This window comes from Papilio machaon, chromosome W, assembly GCF_912999745.1.
Source record: "Papilio machaon chromosome W, ilPapMach1.1, whole genome shotgun sequence".
NCBI lineage: Eukaryota > Metazoa > Arthropoda > Insecta > Lepidoptera > Papilionidae > Papilio > Papilio machaon.
In genome coordinates this window covers 8,428,001-8,455,293 of record NC_060015.1, presented here as the reverse complement: position 1 = coordinate 8,455,293, position 27,293 = coordinate 8,428,001, and the positions used below count along the sequence as shown (strand labels likewise).

General features: G+C 39.2%; 2 protein-coding genes and 1 pseudogene across 2 annotated transcripts; 1 reads left to right on the top strand and 2 right to left on the bottom strand.

Moving 5' to 3' along the window:
- The first annotated feature begins 177 nt into the window (after positions 1-177).
- LOC123723380 lies at positions 178-5,382 on the top strand. Its single transcript, XM_045685954.1, has 4 exons — positions 178-597; positions 841-942; positions 2,213-2,311; positions 4,901-5,382. The coding sequence occupies exons 2-4, from the start codon at positions 919-921 to the stop codon at positions 5,150-5,152; spliced, it is 375 nt and encodes a 124-aa protein (XP_045541910.1). The 5' UTR covers positions 178-597; positions 841-918; the 3' UTR covers positions 5,153-5,382.
- Positions 5,383-7,264: 1,882 nt separating this feature from the next.
- Positions 7,265-8,647, bottom strand: LOC123723381 (ADP-ribose pyrophosphatase, mitochondrial-like). The gene is made up of 4 exons (XM_045685955.1): positions 8,466-8,647; positions 8,137-8,362; positions 7,889-8,037; positions 7,265-7,551 (listed from the first exon to the last, which is right to left on the bottom strand). Exons 1-4 carry the CDS (start codon positions 8,635-8,637, stop codon positions 7,274-7,276), a joined length of 825 nt encoding a protein of 274 aa, XP_045541911.1. The 5' UTR covers positions 8,638-8,647; the 3' UTR covers positions 7,265-7,273.
- A 446-nt stretch (positions 8,648-9,093) lies between these two features.
- LOC123723073 lies at positions 9,094-27,095 on the bottom strand (annotated as a pseudogene).
- Positions 27,096-27,293: the final 198 nt, after the last annotated feature.

Genomic DNA, 27,293 nt, shown 5'->3' with positions numbered 1-27,293 from the left:
TAACGAGTTAATGCCCAGCTCTGAAAATAGCTGACCATGCATTGGTGCTAATGATTAAAAGTTTGAAGGGAAGATTTAAGCAGCCAATTTGCTTCACATTTTGCCAAAGTGCAACGAAAAAGGAAGACTTAAAGATTATTATAAAAGAAGTTATAAAGGCTATTTCAAAGACTGGTTTAAAAATTATTTGTACTGTATGTGACCAGTCTGCAGGAAATATGAGTACAATAATTAAAAGCTTGCATGAAGACACAGTGCAGGAATATGTTAGAAGAGACGAAGAATTTAAAAGCAATGGCTTTGAAATTGATGGTGTCAAAATCTTTACATTTTTTGATCCACCTCATCTCCTAAAAGGGATAAGAAATAACTTTTTAGTTAAAAATATAAGATTTCTCCATAATGGAGAAGTCAAAATAGCTAAATGGGAGCACTTAATTATGTTCATGGAAAGATGTGTTGGAGATGATGAACTCAGATTAATTAATAAATTAACCGAGTCACATTTAATTAAAGACAAGATCCCAAGAATGAAGGTTAAGTATGCTGCACAAGTATTCAGTCAAAGGCTATCAGCAGCTATTAAATTTTGTACAAGTAAGTAGTACTTTTGAGATGAACTGATGCTTTCTGGAATATGAACCATATTTAATACACTGATAAATACTTTATATTCAAATTATAATAAAAAAAAATAAGTTCACATTAAAAGGAAACTAACTTTTTCTCAATTCATTATATTTCTGGCATCTTGCGTTATAATGGAAATTAATAAATAATCTTTAATTTATAAGGATGCTTTAGTAGATAACATTGTGACATACATTTTTCTTTTTAAAGGAAATGGAGTTCTACCCAATGAATGCAATGACACAGCAGATCTGTTATATTTAATAGATCGATTATTTGATTGATTTAATGGACACAGCTATAAGGATGAAGGTAAAAAATTTAGAACATGCTTTAAAAATGGTTCTCCACACTTGAAATTATGGGAGCAGGTATTGCCTTCTCTTCGATCTATGGGTTTTGAAACTAAAAAAAAAAGATGGATCCATCAAATATGTAAAAATTCCATCAGTGACAAATTTTATATCTAATATAAATACATTTAAAGACATGTGGTCATTTATAAATAAACATTATAAAATAACGAGTATTTTAACGAGAAATTTAAATCAAGATCCACTCGAAAATTTTTTTTGTAAAGTAATGTATGTAGCTTGTATGCTCATATAATTGAGCATACAAGCTAGCCGATTATGGGTATTACATAAGCTTGAAAAAATTATTTTATACATGATTACTAATATACTTAACACATTTAAAGAAATTACAATAGCAATCGTAATAATTGCCGAGCTCTCACTTAAATATAGTAAGCTCCAACTTAAACACATAAGAAGTATCATCCTTGTTGTAAACTAACAAAAGATCTTAATGCTAGAAACAACTAAGAGTAAGAATATAGTTATAACTTACATTGGTACCGGGTCGCATAGCAACAACCGTGGCCAGGCGACGCGCTTGCCCGCGGCGTCACTTGCTAATTAGCAGATAAGAACCCTACGACAGTCTGCGAGTATTGCTGTTCGACTTTTAGACAGTTAATTGGCGCACTCGGCGACGATGATTGGTCACTAAGGGAGACATTATTAGAATGGATTTCTGATACTTATTTTCCACTAAGCTGGGCCCCTCTCAGTGACAGTGAGGCAGTTAAAACTATTTATGTTAAATCATAATTTCCAGCAATATAATTGCAAGAAAATTATTGACTTGTTGGTTTAGTTTTAGCATAACTTTATAATTAGAGGAAATGACTATAGTTATACATCTACGCATAATGATCTTACAAGGAATGAAGAAATATACAGAGATAGAACATTGTTACTTATTTATTATGATAAAAAAATATTGTATCACTAAACGCTAAAGAAAATGAGATGCAACATATATTTTTCGCATAACACGACTGATAAATCCGCATTGCATCGCGATCGTTTACAAAGTTTCTATTTAAATAACGTTTTTTTTTTCTCACGCACCTATAATATTTTGCGACTATCCTTGGAGCATGTCTCTATTCAACGGTTTAGATGTTCATTGACTGAGGATAATATAGATTGCGGATGGTGTGAAGAAATGAAAATGTGAATTAAGGAATTTATTTACTAACAAAATAAAGTAATGTGAAGTTAATTTGTGTCAGATTATGGAGCGTACGTCAGCAAGGATTCGCGCGCGCAGGACGTTGTCGCACAGGGACCAGCGCGCTCACACCGCTCATCACATGCCACTCCCGCACACGGTAACATATTTTTATTATTGAATCTACACTAAGAGTTTTCAATGCTGACCAATTAAAGACTATGAGAGTGTCGGGAAGACTACAATAGAGCGAGCAGCCCTCGTTGCACGAATCAATGATGTAGACGACGAATCTCACAGAGTACCGACGTGAAGTTAATTTTTCTTATCTATTTAAGTAAGTCTCATCCTTCTCCTATCATTTCCTCTATTGTGACTAATAAGTCACAATTATTTATTCGCACCCATTCACAATTTACACATATTTTTTACCGGTAAGTACATTAATGTAAATTTATAAATGTTTAACGATTACTTTCTCAGACAATTGAAATTTTTCTAATAACAAATTAATCCACCGTTTACATACATAGTTTGTTACATTAAAAACATAAAATTGTAAATATTATCAATATTGACTAGTGATGCAACGGAAGTGTCTTAGCGGAACCAGAAACGGAAACAGATGTCAAAAATAAATTTTAGCAGAAACGGAAACGGAAGCGGATGCGGAAACAGAAGTGTAAATAATATGAAAAAAAAAACATATTTACATTTTTTTTTGGTAAAAACAGTTTGTATTTGTTTTTAATTTATTAAGGCATTGGATATCGGTGTCCTTTAGCCTTCAATGTATGTATTTTTACTGTGCTGCAATAAGTTAAAATATGTGTTGACAAACGGAGGCTTTTAAATATTAAAACCATTTTACAAATATATTTCTTTATTAATACATTCACTGCTGATCACTCGGATCCGAGTGGGCAGAGCTATTAGTAGCACCGCCTCCCCCTCGGATCCGAGCCAGGCGCCCGTTCACTTTGTAGTAGCCAGTAAGCCGCCGGCGTTTGAAGCGAGTCCATGTTGCTTTGTGTGGCCACTCTGGCGATATAGTCAACTAACGAAAATGAGTATTAGTTTCATTCTTACAGTGTTATAGTGATTAGTACCACGTTCGTACGGAGGCAAACATACAAATACCTTGTATCACATGAAGCTTAGTCTGAACTTTATGTTATGTATGTAATTTTTAAATATATGTATGTCCTGTATGTGTGTGTATATGTGAGTATACGTGTGTGTATGTGTGGGTGTATATGAAATGTTACAAGATCTTGAACCAAGAAGATAAAAGCTTGTTTTGATTAGTATCCTTACATGTTTTACTCAATATTCTGGAATTTGATGAAAAACTTGACTTTGTCAAAATCTTGTAACATATTAGTACACAGAAATGGGATCGTGGAACAAATATCTACATATTAGTGAACTAAACCATTGCCATCCCTAGCGCTCAAATGCAAAAAATGTGTTTTTTATTGAAATAATTATGTTCCAAGATACTAAATAAAAATTCACCATAAAAAGTTTTGGCTCCCAGCTGTTACCTTTTTTTATTTTGTAAACAGTGAATGTGTTAAGTATCAAATACACCAAATCTAGATTAGAAAAAGATAAAATTATTAGGCGTCGGTGGCTCGTGGCACTTGACTTGCAATCTGCAGGGCCTGGGTTTGAATCCCGCCATGTACCAATGTGTTTTTCGATTTACATATGTAAATTTATCGGACGTGCTTACGGTGAAGGAAAACATAGTGATGCTGCCTGCACATATCTGAGAAAAAATTCAATGATATGTATGAATTCAACCCGCTCTGGGCCTGTGTGGTTGACTATGGCCTAGTCACCCCTAATTTGGGGTAGGCTCCGAGCCCCTCAGTGCGGATGTATAGTGACCTGATGATAATAATGATGATGACATATTACATGGTTATCACTTATTCAAAAGTACATTTAATAACTCGTAGGTAATATGAAATAGTCACATTTTGCCAGTTGTCAAATTTTATATGGACAACTACTAGACAGTTTACTCCAGCAAGAGAAACTAATTGTTTCAAACAGCAGCAGAAAATATTACGTACGATTAAAAAGTACGTAAACAAACAAATGCGACAAGTGCCGAAAGGCCGCACACAGACTGCGCGCCTCGCCCCGCGCATTTGGATCTCTCAGCCTTCGTAAAGTTCCGTTTTATCTCCGTTATAAAAGTTGCGGAAACAGAAGCAGAAACGGATGTTGAAAAGCACGCGGAACTTCCGCACTTGCGGAAACGGAAACAGACATCCGTTGCATCACTACTTTTTATACCATTTTTTTTTTATATCAAAAGGTGGCAAACGAGCAAACGGCCACCTGGATACGCCGAAATAGCGAGGCGACTGTTGCCCATAGACATCCGCAAATGCAGATGTGTTGCCTACCTTTAATCAACGGAGAAGGGGACGCACAGAAAGAGGATATTTCTCCTTCCTATGCGTCTCCTCTTCCGCCATATCCACTTCCCCTTCCCATCCTTTCCTAATAAGAAAAGGATGGGAAAGGAAAGAGGACTAAAATTAAGCCTCCGGCACCACACTCATCAGACTACGCGGAATTGCTTTCACTTGACGCCTGCGTTCTGTGTGATCGTGGTATTTCACCGATCGACCCGGCACATTCGTGCACCCAACAAATATTGTTGTTGCGGGATCTACCACTGTTAATTAGTGCACAATACTCATAAATATGCACTACTGCATGTTAGCAGGTGATATTCCGGTCGGAGTTCCTGGGCGAGTTCTTGTCGGTGTTGTTACCGGGCGTGGGCGCGGGCCCTGGTGCGGGAGGAGGCGGTGTCGACTTTGCCGCCTTCCGCCACGCCTTTCTGCCCGCCTTCCCGCGCTCGCTGCCCGGACTTGCGCCCCACCATGCCGCCCTACTCAACAACTTCCCCTCAGATACTGTATGTATTGCTTTGTACACCTCGCTGACACTGACACCAGACCAGAATGAACATTAGTACAGTCGAGCAACTACTACTTTGATACATTTTGTACTTTTTTTTTTAAGAGAAGTATGTCAAGACAGCGCTTAATAGAGGTCCGTGGTCTCTGCCTACCCCTCTGGGTTACGGGCATGTATGTTGTTGATGATACTTTTTATCCTAGTACGAACCCACTTTTACCTTTTAACCTTGCACCTTTTATCATCACTCACCTTCCACCATGCTGGTAGTATTTACTACTTGACCTAAACCAATCATAGTATTCACACAGAACATACAACGACTGATGAACGACGTGAACTGCTATCAGGCATACCAGTCGCTAGCAGAAAACAACAACATGCTCGCTTGAGCACAGATAGAAATTGATCGTTGATTTTTTTTTAATCATTTATCAAGGTTAATTTTTTTTCTTCAACTTGTTTAGCAACTAGTTGGTTTTTAACTGTAAAATAGTGAAGACCCAACTTGTGGTGGTGAAAATATTATGACTTAGCTCATGCGTAAACTATAGTTTGAATTAAATTAGTTAAATCAAAAAGGGTCAACGGTTGATATGTTGAAGGAGGTCAACGATTCAACTGGTTTGTTAAATCAACACCCATTCCTTACATATAAGGACACGAGTGTATCAACACGACGGACTAGTACATAGGATATAATATATCGTATATTAATCACTTTTTATTTTTTATCAATCATAATTTACTTTTTGACGAATGAAAAAAAATATTTAAATTAGCAAATTATAGTGGCTTAAATACTTTTTTAAACCAATAACTCGAAACTTACGTTCGTAACTTTGATTATTTATATTTTTGCTACTTGTCAAATGTGTACTTTTTAATTTTGACATCATACTGTGCACTTTGTGAGCATAAAAGTCACAGTAAAAGTTGGTGCTATGAAAACATTAATACAATTACACTGAATCTGTAAAACAGTGTTGTGTTCCGTAATTTTTATTAGCAAATATAAATAGTGAGGGCGCGCCAGTGCCCCTTTCAAATCAGCATGGTACATTTATCTAAACAAAATCACGATGAAATCTTAGTCATTAACTAGGACTACAGGTTTCCATTACTTTTATTATTATTGCTTAAATTGTTCCTAGTTTGCGAAAAAGGTAAAAAGACCTTTTATTTTCTATTTAGTCATAATATTTACATAGATAAAAGTATTGATTTAGTCTGATGTGGCATTTCATATTTTTAATTTTTAATGTAACCTGAAAAAATAATTACAAAATCATCGCATAATTGTAGCATGTTATCAGAGCGAAGTAGATTTAATTGTTAGTTAAATTAATATTTTATGTATTTCTAAGGATATTATATTATTTCTTATGTAGATGTAAGTTTTACTACAAAACATAAGATGAATCTTCATAATGTAGTTTAAATTTTAGTAACTAGTCATTTTATTAGGTACCTCCCTAACATTAGCTGTAAGTAATAGGGCTTTCATTAAAGTTAACATCAACCTTTAAGAATAATTATTGGCATTAAAAATTTTGAACACAATCAAATTAAAATTATTTTGTGCAATTAAAATTCGAAATTACTTCTTTCTGACACACACACTACAAAATCTCTTCTTTTTTTATAGGTTAAATAAATAGGGACCAACATTAGTGGATCTCAGAAATAAAGTGTGTATGTTACGATGACTAACATAGAAATAAGTTGGGTAGTAAATAAAGGCAAAAAATGGGTGTGTAAAAAATTGGATATTTTCTTCACGTATTTGCTAGACCCTATATCAGTCATACAGTGCATCAAAAAATTATTTGTGTTACAATATTTCTAGCATTAGAGGTGGAGTTCCAATCTAGCTGTTATTTGTTATGTATTTTGTTTAATGCAACTAGGAGGTAGTTGTAAGTTTGTATTTACTTAATTGGTAAAATAAAACTAAATAAATAAAATAAGTCTTTACTATTACTTCAGATCTTCCTTTATACAACATCCGTTACCTCAACTAAAGCCTCGGGTTTAAGACTGAGAAAACTACCACTTAATTTTCTCGTAACTTTATCATAACGACGCTGGAAAGCATAAACGCTGTAACCCATATAGCAACCCTTACAGGGTTACAGCGTTTATGCTTTCCAGCGTCGATAAGCATAAAAATATTTTATTCAAGTAATCTTTTATACACTTCTGATACAATATCTTTGTGACTTGCATATAATTTAATGTTTGGAGTAATATCAACCCAACGAACTCCTACTGCATCATCACCAGCATTCAGTTTGAGAGCACCAACAGTAGTGCCATCATGATCATGAAAGTTGTATGCAACTGTTTCCATCCAAGCATTATCAGTGTTTCTGGGATCATCAACATATCCACTGTACACTTCCACTCCACCGTTAAAGAAGTTTTTAAATTTTTGTTTCCATTCCGATTTATCTTCTGCAAAGGAAAAGGGTACACTTGTATTTTGTACACAATAGGAATAAATTCAGGATAAGTGCTCTATATATGTACAAACAAGGAGTACTTTAATTATGAGTGTGGAGTGTTACACCGGTAGAAGGCGGATTGGGGCCGGATGGATTTAGTAAATGGTGATTTGATCAAGAAGAGTCAAGTGACAATTGAGATAACAGAAGATGGATTGATATGGAGGATGAAAACCTGTTGCGCTGAACCTATGTGCGTGGGATAAGGACAGTGAGATGATGAACTCTATATATGTACAATAATTTGATTGTTATGTAAAAGGAAAGAATAAACATGTATAAACCTTCAGTAGCCGCTAAAGAATTCATAGCTTCCTCTTGAAACTCTCTGACAGCAGTCACTGCTACTTTTTCTCCAGGATCAACCATACCACCAGGCAGGGCCCATTCTCCAGTATCACCACGTTTTATTGCTATGAATTGTAGAATTGGTCTGAAATTATCATCAATTCATGAAATTATTATCATTAAATACTTGTATTTAATGAACATAAACATTATTATAAACAAATTGGTTAGAAAGAAAACTTACGTTTCAGTAATTTTCATGTCACTTTCAGCTTGTTTTTTCCAGCGTGTAACAACAGGATCTGCTGCATGATTTGGACCCCATCGTCCAAGTACTCCTCTACCACATATTCCAGTTCTACCAACAGGATTCATTGGGTAACCGTTAGCTATAGTGTAGTTGCTCATGTGACTTTTTCTATTCACATTTCCATCTATACTGTTCCATGTTGGCTTGAAGTTAGGCTCATCTGTATGAATATAATAAAAATATGAATATCATATTTTATTTAAATATCATTTAAGTACAAACTATTCTGCTCAATTTTATTTTCATAATAGTGTAATAGGTACCAATATTGGGATCTGCCCATGGTTTGCCATGAATTGATGGTGATGTGTAATTTGGAGGATTGTATTCTTTATATTCAACGGTCCAGGGCACTTTATCATCAGGAACTGCAAATCTCTGTATTGTAGATCTAGGGTAAATACCGCAGCGAGCTTTTACATGTTGTAAAATCATAACTGAATTAGTGTTCACTGTAATTATCAAAACAAAGTAGGTTAAGTACAGAAAAGCATTTAGTTACAGAAATTACAAGATTATGATAACTTTAAAGTTTTTTTTTTTCAACTTTAAACATAAACATTGAAATGTCAATGTCAAATAATGACATCTAAACATTTTTATTATAATTCATTAAAGCATTGGATATCGGTGTCTTTTAGCCTAAACATGTGTAGTAGTAGTGTTTTCAATGAAAATTTTTACCAGGCCGCGTACGTTGTGAGGTGATCCGTACAGTACTTAAATAAAAATTCTTAATGCTCTAAAAATTAATTTTTCCAGCGCTGTGTCCTTTTATTGTAATTTAAAAATAATAAGACAAAGGTGAACGTCAAACATTTTATTTATATGTCTTTCTCTCAGAAAATAAACGCACAATTAAATTATTCTTAAAAATTATGTTTGCGAATCCTAATTTCGCCTCCGCGTCCCCTTTCGTGTCGTCGGTTTTTTGAAAACGTCGTCATCGTCATCGTCTGCAAAAATAAAAATAGTTTCTTTGTAAAATGAGCTGGCAAATAGAATTAAAATTGCATTTTAGATATTTCTTCATCACTATTTTGGAATTATAAACACTTATAACTGTAATAAAACACATACCTGAGTCTTCTGAATCAGCTGCTCGAGTTTTGTTTTTCGTGGCAGGTTTCCTTCGTGATTTCCTTACGGACTGTGGTGTTTGCGGTGGTTTGTTCGGTGGCTCATTCTATAAATATATGACAAATACAAACATTAATTTATTATTACCGTAATCTAACATTTCTGGAGAAATGTCATTTGACGCTCGCTCGCAATAATTTCGAAAACTTTTCATAACAAGATATAAGCTAAAATATAGCTCTTATATAGATATTTTACTTTTTTCTTTTTCTGTACCATATTCAATTATGACGTGAGAAGCTAAATTAATTCTTTGAATGTACCTCCTCATCAGAGCTGGAGGTAGACCGTCTCCTGCCGCGGCGGGGCGCCTTCCTGGGTGTAGGTTTAGGTGCTGCATGCTTGTCGGCGCCATCACTGCCGTCTCTGTCGCCCTCCTCTGCGTCCCGCACAGCAAAACATTCTTCTATCTTGTCGCCTAGCTCTGTTACTAATGCCTGTTGTAACATTTATTATGTAATTAATTTTATTTAAGTCTGCTGAAAGTCATGTGAAAATGACATAAAAATTTTGTTTTATAAAAAGGGAATTTTCTATCTAAAAACTGAGTTTGTTTTTGTGCAAAACTACGGAAAGATATGTATGAAGAAACCTTTATTTCATTCTTGGCCATTTTGGAGGTGTGGTTCATGAGTGCAGTGAAGGACTCCATGACACCGGGGCAGTGCAGTTTGTCCTTGTAGCAGTCCATGTTCTCTATCAACTTCCTGAGCGAGCGCTCGTTGTATGTGAACAGTGACAAACAGTACGCCAAATCTCGCCATTGCCTTTCTTCTGTTGATAATTTGAACCGCTGACATAACTTCTCTATGAGAGCCTCCATTTGTCTGTCTTTTTGTATAAGTGATGTTATATATCTGAAAATTAATAATTTTTATTAATTCTTTACTTTTAGTTACCTTCATAGATAGGTAGATATATAAAAAAAACAATCACAGTAACTCGGCGATACCAATTTCCTAGCGTCGAAAGAATTAATTGAATTGATGCAGTAGTTTTTAAGTTTCTTTTTTTTACATTAATACTTTAGATAATTACGTACTTCATGATATATCTGTACTGTTCTTCAGGCACATTCAATTCTGGATCACTGAGTCTTGATATAATGTCTGGCATAACATTATAGAGTGCATTGCCTTTCTGTGACAGTTGCTTGAAGAACAAGCGCGTCATGGCGGTGACGCGCGAGTCCTTGTCAGCGCAGCAAAGCGCCATGTCTGCTATCTGACCTTTGACACGCACCATCTCGTGTAGCACTAAAAATGACAGCATCTTGACAGCGCATTGACGCACCTCGAGTTCTTCATCACTCAAGCTGAAATATTTACAATTACAGGAATAAGGAAAATGAGAGACCGAGACAGAGACAAAAAGAAAGAAATAGCAACCTTCATTAGAACTTGCGTTTTTTGATTTATATTCACTTCTACATCAGAGTATTTTCTTACTTCTTTCATTAGTTATAATTTCCTAAATTGATTACTTACATATCGTAAATATGATGCGTCCAAGGTTGCGTGAGATTTGGGAAACGTAGAGTGAGATCTGCGAAGGCTATAGTCAGGTTTGTTCTGAGCGATACGTTCTTAGATTTCTTTAGAACTGTGACGATAAGTTGCAGGCCTTCTTCACACACACTGCTCGACACCAGCATAAATCTGTATATAATTGGAGATGTCAAAGTTTATTAAAATATCCAATGTTCGGTATAGTTGCGATGTGCTTACGTCGTGTTAATGCCGTTTTGAATTTCGCGGTTGACCAATACGGGTTTTATGTTGGTAGGTCGACTCATTTTTATTCTCCCGCGCAAGCGGGTAGTTGGAAATCCCTCTCCGCTACGGACGGGCGCGGGGCCTGCGGGGGGCTTGTGCGGGGAAAGAGGGAGTCGACAGAGCTCATCGTGGCAGCATAGAAAGTGGTCGGCAATTAGATAGCACATCGGACGTGTCTTATATTTAGCGTACAGGGTCGCTAAGTCAACGGTTCCGCGTTCGGTTCGAGAAAGGACGCGTCTATAGGGCGCTTACGGGAAGCGGTGCATCGGGTGCATCAGGAGTGCAGCATTGCTGGCGCCTTTAGACTGTATGACTGTGACTTTTTTGACTCGACTGACACCGACAGAGTGACCAGGCACCTGCAGGCGGTGAACGGGGCATCGAGTAGGTGAGTGCCAGTTCATATAATTACAATATTACGCCAACCATTGCGATACGTAGTCTAAGGCAGGTTGTGCCGCGGGACCCGAACCCGTCTTGTACGGCACAATTCGATGGTAGCAGAGCGTGGTTAGGTTAACACGTAGGTTATAACCGCGTGGTTATATTCGGGTTACGTGTTTTTCGGGTACGTATTTACATTGCTTGGCGAAATATTGTAACTTCCCGCGCGGAATACAACGGAATACAACAATATTATAACAATATAAACGTCGTACAATTAGGTAGGTTTTTAATCAGGTCGTTTATGATAATTCTTTATTGTACGATAGCTACGTAATATTAATCGGCCATTAGGGTTCCGTTTGTTAATTTCGTATAGTTTAGATTATTTCATTTAGGGTTCTTTCATAATAGTTTTATATTTAATTGAGTAATTTCACGGTTTTTTCTAGTATATTTAAATTAGGGCTTTTTTACGCATCGGTTTTTTTTTTGTAGTTTATGTTACGGTGCATAATATAATTTGGTGATTTTTTAATTTGTTTTTTTTTTATGTTACGGTTAATAATTTAATTTAGTATTTTTTTTCCGTTTGGTAGTTTTTATGTTACCGTCGATAATTTAAGTTGGTCGGTTTTCATTACGGTTGTTTTTTTTTTGTTTTTTTTTATTAGGTAATTCTTTGTAACGGGTTTCATACATTTGGTTAAGGGGAGAATTATCTACCCACCATTTAGATTTTTTTTTCCTTTATCGACCATTTGTAGTAAGCGGTTTCTGGAAGCGTCGATAATTTTCTACCTTCGTTTTTATTTATTTTTTAATTTTTGAACTTTATTAATTATGGCCGGCAAATATACCGCTAGGATAACAGGGGTGCTGAGATGGCTCGGCTCAGCGGTTTTGAATATTTCTAGGCCGGACCGTGCGCAGGCCCTTATGGCTAGATATCAGGTTCTAGACGATCAAATGGCGGATCTATATGCGGCGTACCGTGGCATTCTAGAGTTAGGCTTAGAAGCGGATGCCATGGCGAAGATTAATGCTGACATTGATCAGGCCGACGACCTGGCTGATCAAATTATTCAAGCTGTCGGTTCCCTTAAGGGGTCAAGCGCTGCTGACGCGCGCGTTACTGCGGAGTCGGAGGCGTCACCAGCGCTCATGAGTAGATTGCCGCTGCTCGATTTGCCACAATTTAACGGTGACTTGGATCAGTGGGTCGTATTTAATAATTTATTTGAAAGTATTGTTCACAGTCGTAGGGATTTGACCCCTGCTCAGAAGCTTGCCTATTTGTTGGCGTCGTTAACGGGAGAGGCCAAGGGCCTTGTCCAACATTTAGGTCTTGTTGACGGTAATTATGAAATCGCCCGTGACTTACTCAATCGTAGGTATCAGAATGTTCGGCGATTAGCAGATAGTCATGTTGCTGCTATTCTAGGCCTACCTAGGATATCGGTTACGCAGTCGTTGCGCACACGACTTCTAAATCCTTTGTTAATAGCGGTCAACGGTCTCAAGGGTTTGGATTTACCTGTGTCCACGTGGTCGTTTTTATTATTGCACATAATTCTTTCCAAATTACCATACGATTTACAACATAGATTTGAACTGGAATACGGCGGGGACTCCGCCACTCATCTTCCCAGCTTTGACAACCTAATTTTATTCCTGGAGGATGAGTGTCGTCGAACGGAGAATCTTCCCCCTCCTCCCACGGGGCCGTCCGTCGGTACTCGTAGAGCGAAGCCCGCTGATAATCAATTACCGGCAGGGTACCGTAACCGACCACGTGTGGTTAATGCAGCAGTGGCACAGACACAGGAATCTCGTTGTAACTATTGTCGGGGCACAGGACACGGTGTTACGGGTTGTCCCAAGTTCCGACAATTACGCTGGCAGGCTCGGCGCAATATTGCTCGTCAGCGCTTTTGGTGTTATGGTTGTCTAGGTAGTCATCTAGTCTCGTCCTGCCAGTTGAATCGTGCGTGCGGTCAGTGTGGGGGTAGACACCATCTTTTGCTTTGCGGGAACCGTAACGGCTCGTCTTCAGGTAATTCACAGGAACGGGTAGCTTCTCCTGTAGGTGATAGGAACATAAAAATTGATGGCCAATGGGCTGGTGCTATTCAACGGGTATCCCTTCACCGTGGTGTGCGGTCTCCATCACGGCCCCATACAATTCGTAGGCAGCAACGGGATCAACAATTGCAAGCGTGCACGGGCGGGGGCAATCGGGACCTTCGGAGCCCCATTCACGCATCGGCACAGGAGCCCCATAGTGCCGGCATTCGCTCGCCGCAGTCATTCACTGAATGGCCCCGGTTGGAGCAACGCTGCCCGCGACGACAAGGTCATCGGAAGTTAAGTGACCAGGATCGCACCACGCCCCCTCCACGTCCAGGTAATTATTCTGAGGAGTTTTGACTCGTGCGACATGCTCCACCGCAACACATCCTCTCCCCTCCCTCTCCTCTTACGGTTTTATTACCAACCGCTCAGGTTCGCGTCGGTTCTCTTCGAAGTCAACAGGTAACCGCGCGCGCGGTTTTGGACTCGGGTTCCCAGGGATGTATTGTGTCAACGCGGCTGGTGGAGCATTTACGGTTGCGGATCGAACGAGGCGCGGATTATATCCGTGGTATAGGTGGTGTTATGGTGGATGATTTGGTAGGACAGGTTTCTTTATGTTTCTCGCCGGTTGGTAGTCCTCATCCGCGCATCACCTGTAAGGCCATTATCATGGATAATATTCTTGGAAGGCACCCACTTATCTCCTTACCCCCCGGGATTGTAAACTTAACTTCAGGTCTTTCTTTAGCTGATTCGGATTTTCATGTTCCTGGAACCGTAGATCTGCTTTTAGGTGCAGATGTGTTAGGGTTACTGCAAATAAGGGGTAGCAAACTTCTGCAGGCAGGAGGGTTGTCAGCTGTTTCGACCGACCTCGGTGAAGTCATTATAGGTCCAGCATTTCCCGTGAGTGCCTCCATCCCAAATGTAGACATCCAGGTGGGTCTCTCTCTTGCTGATGCAGTCCAGCGGTTTTGGGAGGTCGAAGAACCACCCACAGCACCTCGTGACAACCCGGAGTATCTGGAATGTGAGGCGTTCTTCCAGAACAATATCGGGCGGCTCCGGTCTGGTCGGTTTGTTGTGCGTTTGCCTTTCCTTCCGTCTCGCGTACCGCTTGGGCAGTCTAGGTTGTTGGCAGAGAAGAGATTAATGTCTATGGAGCGCCGTATGAAGAGGGACGCGGTGTTTAAACAAAAATATTTAGAATTTATGCAGGAGTATCGCGACTTAGGCCACATGTCAGTTTCCAATTTTGATTGGCGTTCGCAGGAACACTATTTTATTCCTCATCATGCCGTGTTCAAGGGAGAGAAGATACGAGTTGTCTTTGATGGATCTGCTCCTACCTCTACTGGGGTCTCCCTTAATCAATGTTTGCATGTTGGTCCTAAATTGCATCGTGACATTTCAGATATTCTGACGGCTTTCCGCCGACATCAGATCGTTTTCGTTGCGGACATTAAAATGATGTTTCGACAGACCATCATACATCCGGAAGATCGTAGATTTCAGCTCATATTGTGGCGCGAGGATCCCTCTAGCCCAATTACGGTGTATGAGTTGAATACGAACACCTATGGTCTTAAATCGAGTCCGTTCATCGCAATCAGGACGCTTCTGGAACTGGCAGAGCGTGAACGGTTGGATTTCCCTAGAGCTGCAGCTGTATTGTCCAGTGATATTTATGTCGATGACATCTGCACCGGCGCTGCTAATGAGAGAGAGGCTCTTATATTAAGGGATGAGTTGATTGGCATCTTAAAGGCTGGTGGTTATGAGTTGAGGAAATGGGTATCCAACTCTCCGGCTCTCCTTGACGGCTTACCTAAGGAGCATCAGCAAGATCCTCATCTTTTTCAGAACGTTGACAATCCTGACGCCATTGCGGTACTCGGAGTGCAGTATCAGCCTGTTCAGGATGTCTTCACGTTTCGTGTACAGGATTTAGACATATCCCGAGTTTGGACTAAGCGATCGGTACTCTCCACAGTTGCCCGAATATTCGACCCCAATGGATGGTTGACGCCGGTTGTGTTTTGGGCAAAGTGTTTCCTTCAAAAACTCTGGTTGGAAAATCTTACATGGGATGCCCCTCTCATTGGAGAGTTATTGTTGGCGTGGTCTCGTTTTGTTTCGTCGCTTCCGGATATTCAATTGGTGAAGATAGAAAGAGCCTTTTTACCTGCTGGTAAATGTCAGGTGAGCCTTCATGGCTTTTGTGATGCCTCAGAGTTGGGCTATGCGGCTGCAGTCTACATACGTGCGGTCAACACGAACGGTAGTGTCACAGTAAGATTAGTTATAGCGAAAAGTAAGGTTGCGCCAATTCGGTCTCGTTTGACTATACCTAAATTGGAGCTCTCAGGAGCTGCACTTCTTTCGAGACTTCTCAATCATGTTGCTTCCACTTTAGGTCAGACAGTGGCCCTCGAGAAGATCTATGCATGGTCCGACAGTCAAATTGTTCTTTGTTGGCTTCGGGCGTCTGTTCATGCGTTGGAGGTTTTTGTTGCCAATAGAGTTTCCCAGATTCGCGATTCGACGGCTGATATTAATTGGAGACATGTCCCCGGGGACCTAAATCCAGCTGATTGCGCCTCACGGGGCTGCGAATCTTCAGTTATTTTGAGTCATCCGTTGTGGTGGGGACCAGACTGGTTGTGTGAACCTGAAGGTAGCTGGCCCCATAGTATTGTCGACCCGGTTGAACCGTTGCCAGGACTTCGAGTGTTAGCGGTGCAGTCGGAGCCGAAACAAAATTTAGATGAATTGCTCGGACGGTTTAGCTCCCTTGATAAATTGTTAGGAGTGACGGGATGGGTTAAACGTTTTATTTATAACACTCGGAATAAGTCCGATAGGCAGTCTTCTCCCGTGCTTACCCCGGAGGAAAGAAGGGAAGCATTGTTGTTCTGGGTGCGTTTAGAGCAGGGTCAAAGTTTCCAAACAGCAATAATTAGTTTACGAAAGGGGGATAAATTAAGGGGTGCCATTGCACGGCTCAACCCTTTCATTGATGACAAGGGTTTGATACGAGTCGGGGGTAGATTACGAAATGCGGACTTACCTTATGCGGCTCGACATCCTCTCCTGTTGCCTAAGGACAGCATTCTGGTACGACTTTTGATAACTGATCGGCACGTGAAGAACTCTCACGCAGGTTTATCAACACTCCTAGCCGTCCTCCAAAGGGAGTTTTGGATTTTGTCTGCACGGCGAGTTATACGAAGCGTTATTTTCCGCTGCATTCCGTGTTATAGGTTGAAGGCCGCAATAGTACAACCACAAATGGGTGACCTCCCTCCAGATCGGGTTAGAGCTTCGAAGCCGTTTTCTGGAGTTGGTACGGATTTTGCAGGTCCATTTCAAGTTAAGTCGTCAACGTTACGAAATGCTAAGGTGACGAAGGCTTACCTGTGCGTTTTCGTTTGCCTTTCCACCAAGGCCGTACATTTAGAGGTAGTGTCGGCGTTGAGCACAGAGGCATTTATCGCTTGTTTGTCCCGGTTTGTTAGTCGTCGAGGATTACCGAGTTTAATTCGGTCCGACTGTGGGACTAACTTCAAGGGTGGAGATCGGTACCTTTCGGAAGTCTTTACGTTTTTGAAAGACAATCAGGTTTCAATAGCTTCCAACATGTCTCAACGCGGTATAGAATGGCGATTCGATCCCCCTGCATTTCCATCCTGGGGTGGAATTTTTGAAGCGGTTGTGAAGGTGGCAAAGACTCATCTTCGACGAGTCATCGGTGAAACAGTGCTCACCTTCGAAGAGTTGGCTACGGTATTTTGTAAGATTGAGGCGGTTCTGAATTCCCGTCCACTGTGTCCTGTATCATCGGACCCTAATGATTTGGAGGTTTTGACCCCTGGTCATTTTTTGATCGGTGGACCCCTCACCGCACTACCGGAGTATCCTTATACGGAGACCTCATTAAATAGGTTAAGTCGTTTCGAGTTGCTGCAACACCTTTCCCAAAGCTTCTGGCGGAGATTCAGCTTAGAGTACCTCCATTTGTTGCAGCAACGGGTTAAATGGTGTGACAAGACTGACCCACCTAAGGTTGGGGATCTCGTCTTAGTGAAAGAGTTGAACATGCCAACGCTGTCTTGGAGACGGGGTCGAATCCTGAGGCTAATTGTAGGCGCGGACGGTATTCCTCGAGTTGCAGAGGTGTTAGTAGGCAACTCGGTGTTAAAGCGAGCGGTCGCAACTCTCTCCCGACTCCCAGTATCTTAAGTATAATTTTCCATTAAGGAGTTTGGACGCAGCCAGGTATCGTCTGGCTGGGGCGGGGGACTGTTCGGTATAGTTGCGATGTGCTTACGTCGTGTTAATGCCGTTTTGAATTTCGCGGTTGACCAATACGGGTTTTATGTTGGTAGGTCGACTCATTTTTATTCTCCCGCGCAAGCGGGTAGTTGGAAATCCCTCTCCGCTACGGACGGGCGCGGGGCCTGCGGGGGGCTTGTGCGGGGAAAGAGGGAGTCGACAGAGCTCATCGTGGCAGCATAGAAAGTGGTCGGCAATTAGATAGCACATCGGACGTGTCTTATATTTAGCGTACAGGGTCGCTAAGTCAACGGTTCCGCGTTCGGTTCGAGAAAGGACGCGTCTATAGGGCGCTTACGGGAAGCGGTGCATCGGGTGCATCAGGAGTGCAGCATTGCTGGCGCCTTTAGACTGTATGACTGTGACTTTTTTGACTCGACTGACACCGACAGAGTGACCAGGCACCTGCAGGCGGTGAACGGGGCATCGAGTAGGTGAGTGCCAGTTCATATAATTACAATATTACGCCAACCATTGCGATACGTAGTCTAAGGCAGGTTGTGCCGCGGGACCCGAACCCGTCTTGTACGGCACATCCAATATTACCAATTTGCTGTACTAATAGTACATTGTATACTGAGAACGTACGAAACGGAAATCTTTCTAATGATATAGTTTAAAGGGAAACCACAATATTTAATGATCAAGAGGGTAATGTTTTAAAATCCTCCGTAATAGAGATGTGTACCTGGTGTATGTGAGTGCGGCGGCGGCCTGGGCGCGGGGCGAAGCCCGGGTGTTGGTGAGCAGCCAGCGCAGTAGCGGCGTGTAGCGAGCCAGCGCGGCGCCACCTGCCACCACGTCGCGCTCGCACACCGCGCGTACGTACTCCGCATCCGCGTCATCCGCCACCGCACCCTCCAACCCCGCCTCCTCCTCCGTCATCGTTGTGTTCACCTACAACATGGATCCCCAAACTATTTTGGACAAGTGACCCTCTTTTCTAAAATGAACAGTTACCACAGACCCCTATGGCCAAATTACCTACTTTTAAGATCAAATATTATTATTTTTAATTCTGATTTAGGTCAATAGAAGAAGACAGAGTGAAAATTAGCAATGCTTTACTTTGCGAATCACTGACCTACAACAAGGAATATAAAATCTAATATATAAAATTCTCGTGTCACAGTTTTAGTTCCCGTACTCCTCCGAAACGCCTTGACCGATTCTCATGAAATTTTGTGAGCATATTCAGTAGGTCTGAGAATTGGTCAATTTTTTTTAGAAATTTATAGAAGAAGGGGGCAAACGAGCAACGGACCGAAAGTTATTTGATCCGACGCTCATTGACATCCGCAACGCCCGAGGAATCGCAGATGCGTTGCTGTTACGCTCTTTTCTTGAAGGTCCCTAAGACGTAACTGTTTGGAAATACCGCCGAGGACAGAGTATTCCACAACGCGGCTGAACAATACAATAACGGCACAATAATATATCAAATTATTATATAATCTCTCGCTTAAGTAGCGAAGGAATAAGAGGACTAAATCAAAAGAAAGTAACGCAACATCTCCTTCCTGAATTTTCGCAATCGAGGCAAAGCATGTATTATTCTAATTTACGAGTATCATCCATCAAATTGGAATTCACTCCCTTCTTACACATATAACATAATCCATCCATTCTGTCTTAGGTCTTCCTCTACTCATATGAATCAATTTGACTTAAAAAAAAGTTATATATTACCGTTGATGCCTTATTAGAGAGTACACTAGCGGAGCGCTGACCGCGCGAGGAGGCGCTGGCGTTGCTGGCGTTCATGAGTGTCTGCCGGCGCAGGTCATCGCAGCGGCCGCGACGTGCGGGAGTCGCGGACCCCACTCCCGCTTTCTTCTTACGTTTCTCCTCCGCCTTCCTCTCTTCTCGCACCTAGACAATCGTGAAGTATACCGAATATCGTACAACAAACTGAGTCGTTCATTGATATTTATAGTACGACAAGCTTATCTTAACCGGTTGCGATGACTTCTATCAGAAAAAATGTCAAAATCACAAGGGCTTAGAAAATGCGTAAAAAAAAGAAAATTAGACGTTGACAGAAGGGCGCTAGATACCTGTCATAATTAAGTTTGACTTTTGTCCACGGGATCAGGTCAGATATGCTTGTGTGTCTATACACAAAACCCTTAGGGGAAATTTTTCACACTGACAGAAATTACTGAATAATGGGTAGGGAATTAAATTCCCCGTCTGTATGTTACAAAAATGTAAGATTATTTTTTTATTACTATGATTAATGGTTAGCAAGAAAAAAATTAATATACGCTTGTTACCTGATTGCGTTTCCTAAGCTCGCTGTAGACGGTGATATCAAGATATATGAGTTGTTGCAGCGCGATATGACCCAGCGTGAACACAAATCGAATCAAGAGTTCCATTGGGACGTTAATTTCTTCCTCACTCTCCTTATCTTTCACTGGAACTTTCTCAATTTTCTTATACATCTCAACCAATAGTTTTTCACAGAGTACATCCGGGGTATCACATATAGCGTATATAAGATCAATAGAGTTCGCCGCAAACGAAGTAAACTTTTTAAACTTATTGAATACTTCCATTAAACTATCAAATACGGATTTCATAATGGAGTGATCTACTGGATATCTTTGTTCCTTCTTAGATAGTGACGTTAGTAATTGTACGCAAAAATTTCTTGTATTATAATCGCCGGTAAGTCCATGTGTTTGTATGACTTCTAGATTAGCAAGAGCAACCGATGGCTTGGCTTTAGAGATCATAGTCAGTAAAGAGAGAGCCGCGTAACTGTCCTCGTCTGTTGTACCATCGATTTTCTTTAAAAACATTTCCCAAAACACCTAAAAGAATATATTTTGTCATGATTTGACATAAAATAGTAAACTTTAGGTTTTTTTTTGTAGTAATTACGTTGAAATATAAGGTAGGAAGGGAAAGTGGATTAAATTTGGCCTTCGTCATTACATTAGTCATACAAAACTGAGAAATATTTCTACTTCACATCTTCTATGTGGTTGTGGTATTGCATTGGTCAAGGGTGTCATTAGTGTGGTATCTAGTGCTATTGCGGACTCTAAAACTTAAAAACTGTTTGTACATTGAATGTTAGGGTTTGAATTTATTAAGCACATTATTATGCTTTCCAAAAATGTTCAAGGCTCGGAACATTGTACGAATGGTTGTGGGGAACACAATTTTAAGTATGTAAAGGGATGAAGTGGGGATTTACAATATATAATACCTGTATAATAGATGGAGTGATGTCTTCTTTAGTGACCCACTTGTCAATGAGATGTTGTAGAGCCAGTGCACTGCCGAGGTCGACGTGTGTCACCAAGGTGACAAGGTTCTTAGCGATGGTGAATGCGCGCGCGCGCTCCGCCCGAGTGTCACATTCCAGATACATCTCTCTGTACGCTCGCTCTACTGATTCACGTTTGTCCTGGTAATAGTTTACATCAATATGCCTTCTGGTTAAAAATAAACGTTCAAATTGTTTTTTTTTATGTATTTTTGATAAAATTCTTGTTGTATTGTACATAACATACATTGACTTCTGTATTTTCAATTAACACGGGATTAACAGTTATAACTTCTTACTAATATTATAAATGCGAATGTTTGGATGGATGGATATATCAAGGTATCTCCAGAATGGCTCAACGGATCTTGATGAAATTTGTCACAGATATAGAACATTGTCTGAAATTAAATACTTTTTTAATGCCGCACGGACAGAGTTGCGGGCAACAGCTATAGTACATAAATTGTAAATCTAATACTATATAAAATTCTCGTGTCACGGGGTTCGAACTTGAACTCCTCCGAAACGGCTTGACCGATTCTCATGAAATTTTGTGAGCATATTCAGTAGGTCTGAGAATGGGCCAACATCTATTTTTCATAACCCCCCCATTTTTTTTTAACTGCGCGATGACGGAGTCGCGGGCGACAGCTAGTATACTAATAAGATGTAGGTATTAATATAAGAAATAATATATATAGAGGTGTTAGATGGTAACTTATATACTTACTTGATCTGGTGACCATACAAGCAGTAACATGTTAGCTACACCCACTTTAGCAGACTCTATGTTGAAGTGATGAGCTGTCGTGAAGAAGTCGATGGCCTCACTCACATCTCCAGCTTGTTTAGACATTAATAAAGAATTCACAAGAGGCACAGCCTCCGATATCATCCTACAGAAGTGTACCGACTCCTGCAGGAAGGCTACGATGCTCTCCTTCTCTTCCACACGTTTGTATAACGCTATCTCGTTATCGCATTGCTGCGTTGATGATATAGATTGTCGACGGTCGGGGATTATGTAAATGTTACGAAGTAATGCGACGAAGTAATCAATCTACAAATCAATTATGCTAATATTAGTAATAGTATTGTTTTCGTCTTTACTTCTAACAGCAGAAGATATTTTCCAGGTGGAAAGTTTTTTTTTTTAGGAAAAATTCGCAAATGTAAAATAAAAGCAGTCATATTTCTAGTGGATATAAAATTTTCTCGGTTCTAAATCTTACTTATTACTAATATTATAAATGCGAATGTTTAGACGGATGGATGGATGTTTGAAGGGATCATGGGAACGGCTCAACGGATCTTTTTTAAATTTATCACAGATGTAGAACATAGTGTGGAAGCTACTTATTACGTTATTTGTTAATTTCGCGCGGATGGAGTCGCGGGCGACAGCTTGTTTATGAGAATAAAACATTTTCAGTCATACCTGATCACTTTTAGGCATATCACATCTGAGTAGTTTAGCATCTGGATACTGCCTTTCTGTATGTTTAACTATTAAATAAGCTTTAAAATAATTCTTTTCTTTTAAACTGCGACGTATTGCATCATATAAATTCTCAACCGTCGCCTGCGACAGTTCAGGCTCGTCTTGCGTAAGTGTATCCATTTTCTCTTTTATCGTATCCACGATATCTTTCTCGATTTTGTCCCATTTCTTTATTAGTTCCGGATCCGGCCCTGGATTGAGTTTCTTTTGGAGATCATCTAATATTTTCTGCTCATTTGCTAATTGTTCTTCTAAAACATCTAACTTCAACTGTGCAGAGAATGGATTGCATTCAAGGAAAACCTAAAACGATATCACAATTTGTAAAATATGATCAGAAAAATCACAAAATATCTTTTAAATAAATACGACTAAAGTTGTTTCAAAATCAAAAAAGATATTTCTTTATAACATTAGGCGCGTATAATGAAAGCACAAATTTTAAAATAAAAGCTTTTTGTAATTTTTTTATATTACAAGGTGATAAACGAGCAATCGGCCTCATGAATTCGCCGAAATTGCGAAGCGACCGCTGCCCATAGACATTCGCAATTGCAGATGCGTTGCCTACCCTCAATCCACGAAGGAGGAGACACACAAAAAGAGAATAACCTTCCTATGCATCTCCTCCATTAAATCTACATCCCCTTCCATGCATCTCCTCCATTAAATCTACATCCCCTTTCATGCATCTCCTCCATTAAATCTACATCCCCTTCCATGCATCTCCTCCATTAAATCTACATCCCCTTCCATGCATTCCTTATAAGAAAAGGGTGGGAAGGGGACTAAATTTAGACCTCCGGCATCACACTCATCAGACTGTACTTGGGATTACTTCCACTTGACGCCTGTATTCTGTGTGGTTGTGGTATTTCACAAGTTTTTTCAATTACCTTAAGCAGTTGTATAGCCGCTTTCCTGACTAAAGCAGCTTTATCTTTGAGTCGTCCGATGGCTCGCTCCAGCACCGCGTGCTGTCTGCTCACTGGTACATTGTTCTCTCTTTGTAACCGCGACCAGAACTGAAGTACCTATAACAATAATAAACTAAAAAAATCAAAACATTCTTTCCAACGTAACGGAGATCGATGTTAATAAAAATTAAGTACTACGCCATCTGTATTTACAAACTAACTTCTAACTTCATCGATATTATAAAGACATCCTATTCGCCAGCGCGGGACTACTAATTTAGCACTTAACCGATACGTTATTTTAAGTCATTATCTAAAACTGTAAAATCTTTATTACACGCAAAGCAAGCTATTGAAGAAGTTCTACTTAAAATCGAAATATAAATTAACAGTAGCTTTGCCCGATTTTGTTTACTGAAGCTGGATATATAATCCTGAAAAAGCCAATATCATTGACTATTTACCATCATATCTTCTTGATGTTCATTAGTAGAATACAATAGGTACAAGAGTTTTTTTACATCATAAGGTGGGATAACGACCACCTAAATTCGCCGAAAGAGCAAAGAAAGCGTTATAATTTCCTTTTTATTTTCATCATATTTTTGCTGTCTTCTATTTCTCCGCCGTACGCTATTCTTTACTGTGTTACCTCGCTTTGTTGATGAGTTACCTTATGACGGACGTATGCGGAGAGGTCGTGCATGTGGTCGTAGAGGTCATCGAGGAAGTCGTCTCTCTGCACGCGCTGCTCCTCCCCCAATCCCTCGCCGCGCAGCTCCACACTCACCACCTCACACATCATGCCCAACACTGTTATACGCAGCGTGTAACTCTGCAAACACAATATAAACATTTGGACCAGGGATCCCCAAACTATTTTGGACAAGTGACCCCCTTTACCAAAATGAACTGTTACCACAGACCCCCATGACCTTTTAACCTACTTTTAAGATCAATTATTATTATTGTTATTATTCATTCTGACTTAGGTCAATGAAAGAAGACAGAGTGAGAATTAGCAATGCTTTAAGTTCGATATCGACCCCTTTGGGAATTCCTTAATTAGACTAAACAAGTGTGACTATAATATTTATACAAGCTTTGAAAGGAAAACTAGTTACATAAATCCAACAATAATCTTTTAAAATAAGGTCAAAGCAGCAGGATATGGTTTAATAGACGAATGGCAAATTCAAATCTACGATTAAGTTATACAATGTCAGTTTAAGTTCATCATAAAGTTTTTCCAGCTTTTGCTATTTTTTTAATAATAATGAAGTTCAAAATAATTTGTACCTCATCAGTTTCTAAATATGGCTGCAATGTTGAAATGGCCTTAATCATTTCTTTGGGCAGTTCTTTAGTAAGCTCCAGTAGGAAGGCGCCGTAGTTTCTGGCGGCGCCTTGCTCAGTACCCATACCTCCTGCATCCTCTTCCGTTGATGCTAACGATACTTCTATTTCACGCACCTAAAATACACAAGAAAAATAAAATAATTCACATTTTTTTATTTATCATTCCTAGACAATGTCACTAATTAAAATACCCTCCGAAACAAATTGCTTGTGTTTTTTTTTCCATTACTTTTAGGGTTAAAAAAATACTTGAAGATTTAAAATACTTACCATTTGAGGTCCAAAGGTGCCAAGTCCGAAATTTTAAAATAATTCAAGTGCAACTGTACAACACCAGCACAAATAGGTGATACAGCATGTTCCGCTATTTCTAGAATCTAAAATAAATTAAATAAAAAACAAAATGCTTCAAATATTTAAATAAAATTTATTTTATTTAATAATTGTTATATTTGTATACCTGAACTAATTTAATAAGGCAGGCAGTACCATAGTTGTACTTTTTTACCAGCACTCCTAGCACTTGGAACACAGTGTCTCTAACAGTTTTGTTTTTTATAATTTGCTCCTCCAATGCCTTATAACATGGATAAGCTACCATTCTGCAAGAAAAAGTAATCTATTTACTACATTTCAATAAATTGTAAGTTTCCACCGCCAAAACACTCGTCTAAAAACAATGCATGACAGCGTGAAGCTATTGAACTACCATATCAGAATTAGAACAAGTAACAATGGGTTAAGTGGGTATTGAATTAAATTCTTTGACTGTAAATTTATGTAAAAAGAAAATAGTACACTAACAAAGTTGTCTTCAGCTAGTGGTGGGTCCCACAGACGTGAAAGTGGCTGCTGGACCAACATATGCAGTGACACCAAAGCCTCCAGTTTGTCAGACTCTGTCCAACCACAGAATTCCTCATCCGTATTCTTTGCTTTACCTTTCTTACCTAATGTCAGCTTTGTAGAATTCTACAAAATTAATTAATCAATCTTACTAATAATAAAATGGCAAGTTTGTTAGAATGTACCAAATGATCTTGATGAAATATGCTATAAATGTAGAAAGTTGTCTGGAGGAATGCATAGGCAACTTATTATTTTTTTTTACTTCCGTACAGACAAAGTCGTGGGCAAAAGCTAGTATTACATAGTTTAGTAATTGGTTATTAATTAAAGAAAATATTACATAGCATAAGAAAAATTATATGTCAATATTTTATATAGGAAGGCAATACAGTCAAAATCTGTTATAACGACATCGAAGGGACTACTCATATTGAGTCGTAAAAACCGATAGTTGTAACAACCGGTGACAGGTATTAATAGGAAAGATATGTAATAACATTCAGCCAGGACCTTTGATTTTGGTCAATTTAACCGGTATGTTGTTCTAAACGATGTCGCTATAAACGGTTTTGACTGTATATAGGAAAAAACATACATCAGCAGTGAGTTTAGCATCCTTTGTTTTCATTATTTCTGTAAATAAATACATGACCATTTTCACAATATTCAGATATTTGCATCTTGTTTCAGTAGCTATTTCTTGTTCTTGAAAAATAACTTCCAACTGATTGCAAAGACATTTCACTGTTCTAAGAATGTGTTCATACCCTAAAATAAAATAAATTTTTAGTGGCCTAACATATAAAATAGGAAATAAATTCAACTCCCCAATAAAATAAAAAGTAGCAGTAAATTTTCTTAATCTTCAATCTTATATCCTAAATGGTAATGAAAATATTTACCTTTATTAATAACATTCCATTCTAGTTTTGTTCCATGTACAATTACAGAGAAATATGTATCAAAATGTTCTAAAATATATTCCACTCCGTCCGAATTGTAGGCTCGCGCTGCATCTGTTATCAGTTCAATATAAATTCAGTAAATAACAAAGTGATAAGTAATTGTTAAGTAACGAACAGTTTGTCGCGAATGCACTGACCATGTAGTTTTGATAGTAAAATCCTTGGTTGGACCACATCTTCAACATGGTATTGTCCACTGGAAGATTCCAAAAGCTCATCTTTTTGCAAAGGTATTGAAAATTCAAAATTCATTTTTAGTTTGATTTGAAGTTAAGCGCTTTAACGACATTTTGTTTGAAAATCTGTCAAAGCCAGTGTGACATTACTTTCTGAAAAATCGCTTAAGATTGGCTGATTTTATCAAAGAGTAAGGTAAATCTCCTTGGGAATTATATCTACTTCCCACTTATTTGACCTCCGTGAAGTTGGCCCCCTCACTTTAATTTTTTTAACTTTTTTTTACGCAAATCGTTTGAGAATCGTTTGAGAGGGTTTGAGAGAAAA